The 9178-nt window shown below is 48.0% G+C and overlaps 1 protein-coding gene across 1 annotated transcript; it reads left to right on the forward strand.

The window, feature by feature from the left end:
* The first annotated feature begins 20 nt into the window (after positions 1-20).
* On the forward strand, positions 21-9178 carry LOC119215082 (tubulin-specific chaperone cofactor E-like protein). Its single transcript, XM_037466905.2, has 8 exons — positions 21-155; positions 2430-2572; positions 2642-2781; positions 2875-3056; positions 3425-3681; positions 3776-3902; positions 4014-4130; positions 6757-9178. Exons 2-8 carry the CDS (start codon positions 2440-2442, stop codon positions 7100-7102), a joined length of 1302 nt encoding a protein of 433 aa, XP_037322802.2. The 5' UTR covers positions 21-155; positions 2430-2439; the 3' UTR covers positions 7103-9178.

Genomic DNA, 9178 nt, shown 5'->3' on the forward strand with positions numbered 1-9178 from the left:
ATTATAAAATGCGTAATTTTTCTGAAGAGAAGGCAGACAGGAAAATAACAGACATTTAAACAACGTCACTTCCTGTCAGGTGGGCGTGTCTTAAACTGTCAACTTACAGAAGAATAACAAAAACAAGCCGCACATCGAGGGGGTTGTCGAGGACGGTGAGTGCAATGGTCTCGAAATATACCGTGTCAGTGGTATAAAAAAAAATAAAATAATGAATAGTGACATGTGACGTTGGCTCGGCAGGCCAAAGACGCAAAGACGCGATGCAGATTAATCTCCCAAACGTTCCCAGAGGCGGAGGAAGCGACCATTTACGCACCGCCGTTAGCTCGAGTCCGACGTGAGAAACGGGAGCAATTTAGACCTCAGCTTCGTCCACAACGCCGACGTTAAATTCCTCATTTTGTTCATGCGCATCATGCAGCAGCTTCGGTGTGCAGTGGGGGGGCTCGGTCGCAGCCCCCCCCCCCCCCACGACAAAAACAACTTGCCCTGTTCGCCTCACTTGAAGAGTGTTTTTGCCAAACTCTGCTGGAAAAACCTGATACTTAAGCTGTTCTCGCTTGCTATTAAAAATAATATTAAGGATAAACTAATCGTTTAGATATTTTTAGAATCTTTGTGAGTCAACGTTTATTTCGGCATCACTTGTTCACAAAAACGCCGTTCGTCACTTAATATGAAACCGTAAAATTGGGTTATCGTTGTTGCTGTTGAACTACACCGCTGGGGGCAGCAGTGAGTCATGTTATGTAAAAAATAACTTGCATGGCGACTTGTCAAATAAAATATGGATAATAAGTCTACACGGGGACCAGAGGATGAAACTTTACGTGTTTAGGTTATAAATAGATTATATTCATATTATAATTGCGAATATCCCTTATATTTGCATGATGAAATTAGCTCTTTTTGTTGTTGTTTTTGGGCGTCTCATTCGATCAAAGCTCTCATCGACATGTTTCCCCGGAGGAGATGTGATCTCATGTGAAATTAAACGGGCTCTCCTTCAGGGAGTCGGTGAAACTATCTATGACAGAAACATCAGAAGGAGTCCGGACTTCACGCTCGCTTTTGAAGATGATCAGATGAAAAAAGTGATATTACGCTTCAGACAGGGAACTGAAGCCGTAATGTTTCTCTCTTCAAAGCCATTTCCAAAAAAAGAAGAGCATTTCACTTTGCAGGGCTACATAAACCCGCTTAAAAAAAAAAAAAGCCAACCCTTTAAGTTTATGTTTTCTAAATTGGAGGCAGTGTTGACATTGCCCATGTTAACCTCATTGATCTGCTTGTTTTGGCCGCTGTCGGCTACAGATGAGTGAGTTTTACAACTCGAGCCGATGGGTTCGAGCTTTAATGGGGAAAAATGTAACAAGAAATAACATATTTCACATCAAGTGGAGTGTATTTTCCACCGCCTCTGTGCACCAAACGCATAGTCGGGCTCCTATTTGTCAGTTTAGGGCCTAATCCATTATCGAATCGGCTGTCTGTTGATCCTCCACTCGGTTGGTCCCCAGGGAGAGGCCCTCAGCAGGAGCAGGTGGTCGAGCTGCACTCGGAAGCACTTCCGTGTGAACCGCGCACCTGTTCCTGTCAGAGCTGCGTCGCCTCCGCTTCTGTGCAGGTCGTCCTGCAACGCTGACGGGATATTTTTAGACCTGTGTTTTCCTCTTTTTTTCTTTTTTTTTAAAACCCAAATGCAAAGGTTTAAAGGTTTTGAGCTCCCACGCTGCTACTGCTACTTTATCTGCTCATGAGGATGAACAGCATCACTGCAATTACACCAGTTCTTAAACTAATATTTATTTCAAGCCTTCCATAAAAAGCAGCCCACTGAAATTTATTTTCCCCATCACGCCCAAATTACTACACACTGTTTTTTTCTCTTTTTATAATGCAAGCGAAATTAAATATATAAAAATGACTGTTGTTCTGCCCTCCAGGCACAGCACCACGGCGTCTATGCGTGACCCTTCACGCCGTAGAACACTGAGAGAGAAAACACCAAATGTTAAACAGACGAAGGACGGCAGCATGCAGGCACCAGCGTCTGTGCTGCGTGCTGCCGGGGGAAATAGATTCGGCTGTGACTACAATGACAAATTCATCTACACAGCGGACGCACTTACTGAAGTCATCTTGATGGTAGAAGTAATAATCCTCCTCCTCCTCCTCACCCGTTGCGAACTAACACGAGCGCCACATTCCCCATTGCGATGTAAAAAGGATTTAAATCCACAACCAAAGACCATCGTGTATATGGTATGGCCGATGGGGATGAAAAAGTTGCTGGTGCTGACTCTCCTTAGCTGGATAGTTGTCGTGGAGTGAAAGGTAAAGCCCTGGTGAAATCAACTGACCCGTGTCCCTTTCTTCCGTCTTCCCACCCCCCCCCACCCCCGCGCGGAAACCTACCTCCTCAGGGCCGGCGCCATGGAGTCGTCCTCTGATGAGGAGGAGGTGCGCACCTTCATCCAAGTCCTCAGCGAGAAATACAGCCCGGAGAACTTCCCCTACGGCCAGGGAGTCGTGGTTATGCCCAGCCCGCCGGGGTCCCCCGTGAAGGGTGAGTGACGAGCGGGTCTTTTCGGGTCAGCCGCGGCTTTTGCCATCGCCAACCATCGTTTGTTTGCAGATCGCCTGTTCCTGCCGAACATACTGGTTCTGAGTGACTCCGGAATCGGTAAAGCCGGCGACCGGTCGGACATCGCGGCCTTCTGTGCCCACGTGGTGGAGCTGGACCTGTCCCACAATCAACTCAACGACTGGGCGGAGGTGGGTGTCCTCCTAAGACTCACCAATCCTTTTTTTCTTCTTCTTCTTCTTTTTTTTTTTTTTTTCTTCTGTTAAATACTTGTTGGTTTCCAGATCTGCGACATTGTTTCCAGCATCCCAAACCTGGACTTCCTCAATCTGAGCATGAACCCTCTGAGTGGCATAGAGCTGGAGCCCAGCATGGCCGAGGTGTTCCCCAGGGTCCGACAACTTGTCCTCATTAACACGCACGTCAGCTGGGAAACGGTGCACAAACTCACACAGAATGCACCGGAGTAAGTGATGAAACATGGTGCGACACCAGATGAAAGTTTCCCCCCCGAGTGACTTGTTAAAAACCCTGCGTAGCCCAGACGAAGCTGCTTCTAAAACTACAAAGTTGTAACCTTTTTTTCATATTTTCTTTTGGTGGGCATGAGGCTGAGAACAGTCTGGAGGGATGGACTGACACAGTTTGGGTTTAGAATAACCGCAGCCTAAGCCGGTTCAAACACAAACCATCAATGCACGGACGGAAGCGTCAGCAGATTTAACAGAAACTCCATATTTTAGATGAAACCGATGCAAATCTGGCCAGAAAAGGTGGTCGTGTGTCTCAACTGTGAAACCCCCCCCCCCCCCCCCTTCTGCATCCTCCCTCCAGGCTGGAGGAGCTCTTCCTGTGCCTGAATGGCTTCAACACCGTGTCCGAGTCCCAGACCTCCTGCCCGTCTCTCCGCCTGCTGCAGATCACGGACAACCAGCTGGAGGCGTGGGCGGAGGTGCGGAAGTTCGGGCAGATGTACCCGAGTCTGAGGACGCTGGTCCTGGCCAACAACAGCATGGACTCTGTGGGCGACTCCCACGATGCGCTGCAGCAGCTCTTCCCCAACCTGCGCAGCATCAACCTCAACAACTCAGGTGTGAGAAATGGAACACACGTGCCCCGCGTCCGCTAAGCCGGGGGGGGGGGGGGGTGATGGGTCGTAAAAGCGTGTGATGTTGCGTTGCACAGGGCTCAGTCGGTGGGAGGACATCGAGAGGCTGAATTTCTTCCCGAAGCTGGAGGAGGTCAAAGCAAAGGGGATTCCTCTGTTGCAGTCTTACACCACCCACGACAGACGTAGCCTGCTTCTAGCGCAGTGAGTGCGACGCCCTCGCGGCCCGATGCGCGCAGGACGGCGTGTTCTTTCGTTGTGACTAATGCTCCGTGTGCTTACCCCCGCTCCCCCCCCCCCCCCTCCCGCCTGCAGGCTTCCGTCCGTCAAGCGGCTGAACGGGAGCTTGGTGACAAGCGGAGAGAGGGAGGACGCCGAGAGGCTCTTCATCCGTTACTACCAGGACAACCCGCAGCAGCAACCTCCGGAGAGGTACGCACACCCGCAGCACGTGTTTATCGTTGCACTCGGGGGGGGGGGGGATGTGGGCGACTCAAACCTCTGTGTCATACTAAGGCGTAGATGAGCTGTGATGTAAATACTTCACATTTCCTCCTCCAAATAATGAGCATATTTAAAATAACTCTTCAGAAATGGGGGGCCTTTATTGAACTCGTGAGCCTTTAAGGTATAACATGGTTGTCACCAAACATAAGCAATATTAATTTCATTAATTTTAAAATACTTGTACAGCACCTTCCATACAGTCAAGATTAAATAAAATTAACATTTAACATCTTAGAATATCTTAAAAACGAATGAAACTTTAAAATAGGATAATGGCAATGCAATTTTACATTTAACTTAAATAAACTTCAGAATCAGCTTTGTCCGCCGTGTATGCTCATGCATGGAATTTGAATTTGAGAAAATGGAACGTATATAAGAATAAAAACAACAGAGAAAACAAAGAAGACAACTATACAATATCAATACATATTCAAAGTGTACAACAGCAACTTGCAGTATGAGTCAAAAGTATAAAGACTACTCAAAAGCAAGATTTAAAAAGGGAGTGTTAACATTTAAAGTGTAACTACTCACAATTTGACCTCCTTTTTTATGTGTTAACAGACCTAAAAATAGTCTTTATGGACGTAATGACCCTGCTATGTGGCGTTTTGATGCATTTGTATTGAACACATTTATAGTTTTCATAGCACGTCGCATTCAGGAGGCTGAATATGTGTCTCCGTGGTTCCACTTTCTAAGCTGTCAGGACCCGTGAAGCCGTAACTATAGCAACAACCCACTCCTTGTCCTCGATACATCCACAGTATGTGATATAATATTTGGAAAGCCTTCCTGGGTGCAGAGATGGAGGGGGGGGGGGGGGGGGGGTAGGTGGAGGCTGACAGCCGTCAAATAATTGCCAGTGCTCTTCACCAACTGCATTCCACTTAACCTCAGCAGAATGCTGGAGAGGGATTTGTGAAGGAAGGTGTAGTCCCTGACTCGGGGAAACTAACCTTTGGGAGACAATGCCGCCAGTCTCTGCCTGCTCAATGAGTCCTTTGTGAGGGGAATTCTCTGATTGGGAAAGTGATACACAAGGTAGCAGGTTGATTTTTCCGTTTTTTTTTTTCATCATGTATTCACCGACTCTGTCAACCCTCAAACCTCATGTTGAGGGATTGATTGGTTTTCAGGATATCCCCCCCCCCCCCCCGGGCTGGTTAAACCACGTCACACATAACGTCCCGTTCTGCATGATCCCGATCTCCGTGTCCACCAGCACTTCCTGTGAGTAAACAGGTCCGAGGTCACGTGACTGCACATGGGTGCTGTGGGGGTGTCGGACACACTTGGTCGGCGGCGAACACTCCGATATCCCCTTACCCCTTTTTTTTTCCCGGATGGCGCTGCGGCGGCCTCGCTACCCGCAGAGATCAGAGCGCCGCGGGGCGGGTCGAAAAGCGACACAGCCGGGCTTTGAGTAACCATAAACGCAGCTCACGCCATCAATCAGGTGGACGGGTAGAGGCTGATACACCTCAATAAGCTCGGAAGGATGTGCAGAGTATTGTAAATAATCTGGGTAAATGGGGGTGTGGGAAACACAAACAAATCAAAGGAGTTTGCTGCACAGGAAGGATTAGGAAAAAAAGAAGGGAATGGATTGAAAAAGAAATCAGAGTCCGAGTATCCAGTAGAGTAAGTAGAGAGAGACTGAAAGGGACACTGGACCAGGAGCAGTGGCTATTAAGGGCCAGCACTGCAGGAGAAAGGGGGCAATTAACATCTTATTTTCTTAAGCAGGTTGCGTTTCATCCGGAGGAACACCAAAAGGGATCTAAGAAGCGTCCGCGTCAGCTCCTTGTGTCTGCTACTTCACTGTCCATTATCGAGGAATGCTGCGAATAGACACTTGTTATCACCCGCAGCGTCCTTTGCTCCATTATGCAACGCTAACCACCTTAAATGAAGCCTTCTTAGTAGCTAAATGGACTTCTCTTAGAATGGCACTTTGTGCACTGCGGCCTTAGGGGCGAATTCCCGGGGTGCACCACGTGTTTTGGCCAGCGACGTGGGCCAGGGGATCGGCTTTGTCGGGGACTTTTGGGGAGGAGAGGGAAATTGCTTTGATTGGCCCAGCTGTTACAGTAGCTTTGAAAGCACAGGCCCTTTTCTCCTGGATTTTGTTTAATCGTACCTTATCTCAAAAAACGCATTTCCCCTGAGGCGGCTGAGAGCTTTCTCACGGCAAAGCAAAGAGGCAGAGACCTCGCCGTTTCTCTGCCTCTAAACACACACACACACACACACACACAGTGTCTTTTCCATTTACTCGTTTTTAATCTGGACGCAAAACAGCCTCAGTGGAAAATGCCCAGAATCCGGGGGACAAATCACAGCACAAGGCCTTGGCACAAAGAATGCAACGTATCTCCAGGCACGGCGCGGGTTGCACAAAACACAAATGGAGATATGGACATTTAGTTAAGGTTTTAAGAGGTTAAAGATGCTTCCACAAAAAAAAAAAAAAGAACTCTGTATACCCATCTAGAAATGCGAAACCCCTGCGTGATCCGTCATTCTCCCCCCCCCCCCCCCCCAGGTACCACGTCCTCGTATCCAAGTACGGCGAGTTGGCGCCGCTGGCGGAGGTGGACCTGAGCCCCCGCCGCACCACGGTGGACGTGCGCTGGGGCGACCGGGTGGAGGCCGTCGCCCTCCGCCTGGAGCAGACGGTGGGCGACCTGAAGAAGCACCTGCGGGTTCTGCTGCAGCTGCCCGCCAACGGCGTGCGGCTCTTCTACATCAACCGGGAGATGAGCTCGGTCGTGGGGCCCGAGGAGCTGAGGTGCGGCAGCCGGGCCCTGCACTCCTACAGCATCCGAGACGGGGACGAGATTCTCGTTGTGCCCAAGGTCAAAAGTCGCTGCAGCTCCTCCAATGTGTGAGTGGAGGCGGCTTCAGGACTGTTGGACGGACACAAAGGACTCGAGCTTTCTTTTTCTTTCTTTTTTTTTGTTCATTGAAAGAAAAAGGTGAATTTGTTTGAATGTAGAGATGATTGCTGTCCACCACACTGAACAAATCTGTCCTATAGTGTTTTTGCTCATGGGAGTTCCGCATTCACAAAGCTTATATCTTTAGAGTGGCACATTTCTGCGTTGAGGTAAGACTGCAGTTTAAATCCCAATCATGATGTTTATGATAAACCGAAACATGTAGAAACTACAATTACCAACCGATTGCACAATTTGCACATTCATCTGAACAACAAAATCTATTTTATATATTTGAAGTCGCTCTCTCTGAGATTTTATGATGGAAAACTTATAAGTAATTATTTGAAGAGTCAAAAATGATTATACACACATTCTGATGGAAATGATAATGTTTTTAAAATCCCATCGGCTTGTGCTTACGTCCTGCTCTGCTCATTGTGTTTTCAAAATGCCTTGGCTGGATTTAGCAGCTCTACGATGCTTTCCTCTCCTTCTTTATCGTGCACAGTGCACCTTTTTTGTTGGGTGGTTTAGGGTGTTATTTGAATTGTTCTTTAGGGTGAAAAACCTTCATTCTGGTCCTATAAAGCCCAACCGATGAACGCTAATTACGCAGCAGCTAAGCTGAGCACGATTTGATTGTTATGATCATGGCTGAATTACTTTATCAATGCACTGGATGTGGATGAATGGACAAACCCGCGTGTTTGTGGACACGGCGGAGCACACCGGATGCTGCCGCTCAGTCGAGACGCCCTGGCAGAAAGACGAGACAAAGTCCTCCCGGCGAGGTCCGGGACGGAGGGAAGAAGGAGCGCCGAGGCTCAGGTTACCGCGGGTCTTCTGGCCCTTGAATAGAGTGTGTGTGTGTGTGTGTGTGTGTGTGTGTGTGTGTGTGTGTGTGTGTGTGTGTGTGTGTGGGGTAACCGCACACCAGCCGCTGTGTCACGGACACTTCCGCTGCGCCTCGGTCAGAGCGGCTTCTCGGGCCCTCGCCCGGTCACCTCGGGCCTCTCTCCCCCACATCCGTCCCGCGAACCCGACACCCGCGGCGTCTGCCGTTTCACGGGACGGGTGCTGGGGGGGGGTCTCGCACCGTTCCCACGAGCTCTGGGGTTTGTCTTCGATTTGCCTCGTCCACTGCATTGATTCAACAGCCCATCAGTCCGCTCTCTTAACCTGAAACGTGTCCTACCTGAAACTGCCACATGGGAATAGTGAGCTGCAGCTTTGTCTTGCAATCCCTGAATTACCTACATTTAAATGAGGTTTTTCGTCAACTGAAATTAGTAAATTTCCATTTTGCAAAATGAGTTAAATACAGTACGTGGGCGGCCGCATCGTTCATGAAGGTGTTTTCGGGGTGCCGCTGCCGTAGGGTGCTTTGGCAGCGGCCTCACACCCTTGATCTACAACGCCAATCACTTTTTTTTAATGATTCTTGGGAAGAGCTAAATAACGTTATCCTGATGTGTTCAAATGTAATCTTAGTAAAGTTTAGTTTTTTGACGAGACGCTTGCATCATACGGCTGTTTGAAGGAGGTGTCGTCACAGCAACGTGTGAAAAAGCATAGCGGCCGACACGTCATTTCAGGTATGGGGATTGGTAGAAAATCTCAAGTGCTTATATTGGAGGAAATGTGATGGGTATAAAAGGCTTTATTTTTTGGTGATTTGCACGAGATGATGTTTGTTGATATTTTTGATTTAGGTTGTGTACAAGATGTTTGTAATTGTGACGCTTTTAAAGTATGATCTGGTCTCCAGTCACCCTCACTTCTATCCTTCAGTAATTCCTAATACAGAGATTATATACAGATTTTAAAAGTTAGTTGCGTACCTATAATACAGTATGCCTTGTATTATTGTTAATTTATCATGTTTGCTTCCTGTTGTTTCTCAAATGTGTATCTACATATTTCTAAAGGTAAATTCTTGTTTCTTGAGATTAACCTGCCATATGTACCATGTAATGGAAACCATGTTACTTCTGTTTAAGAAATAAAGCTTATTCCTGTGCAACA

The sequence above is a fragment of the Pungitius pungitius genome, chromosome 16, assembly GCF_949316345.1.
Source record: "Pungitius pungitius chromosome 16, fPunPun2.1, whole genome shotgun sequence".
NCBI classification, from domain to species: Eukaryota; Metazoa; Chordata; class Actinopteri; order Perciformes; family Gasterosteidae; genus Pungitius; species Pungitius pungitius.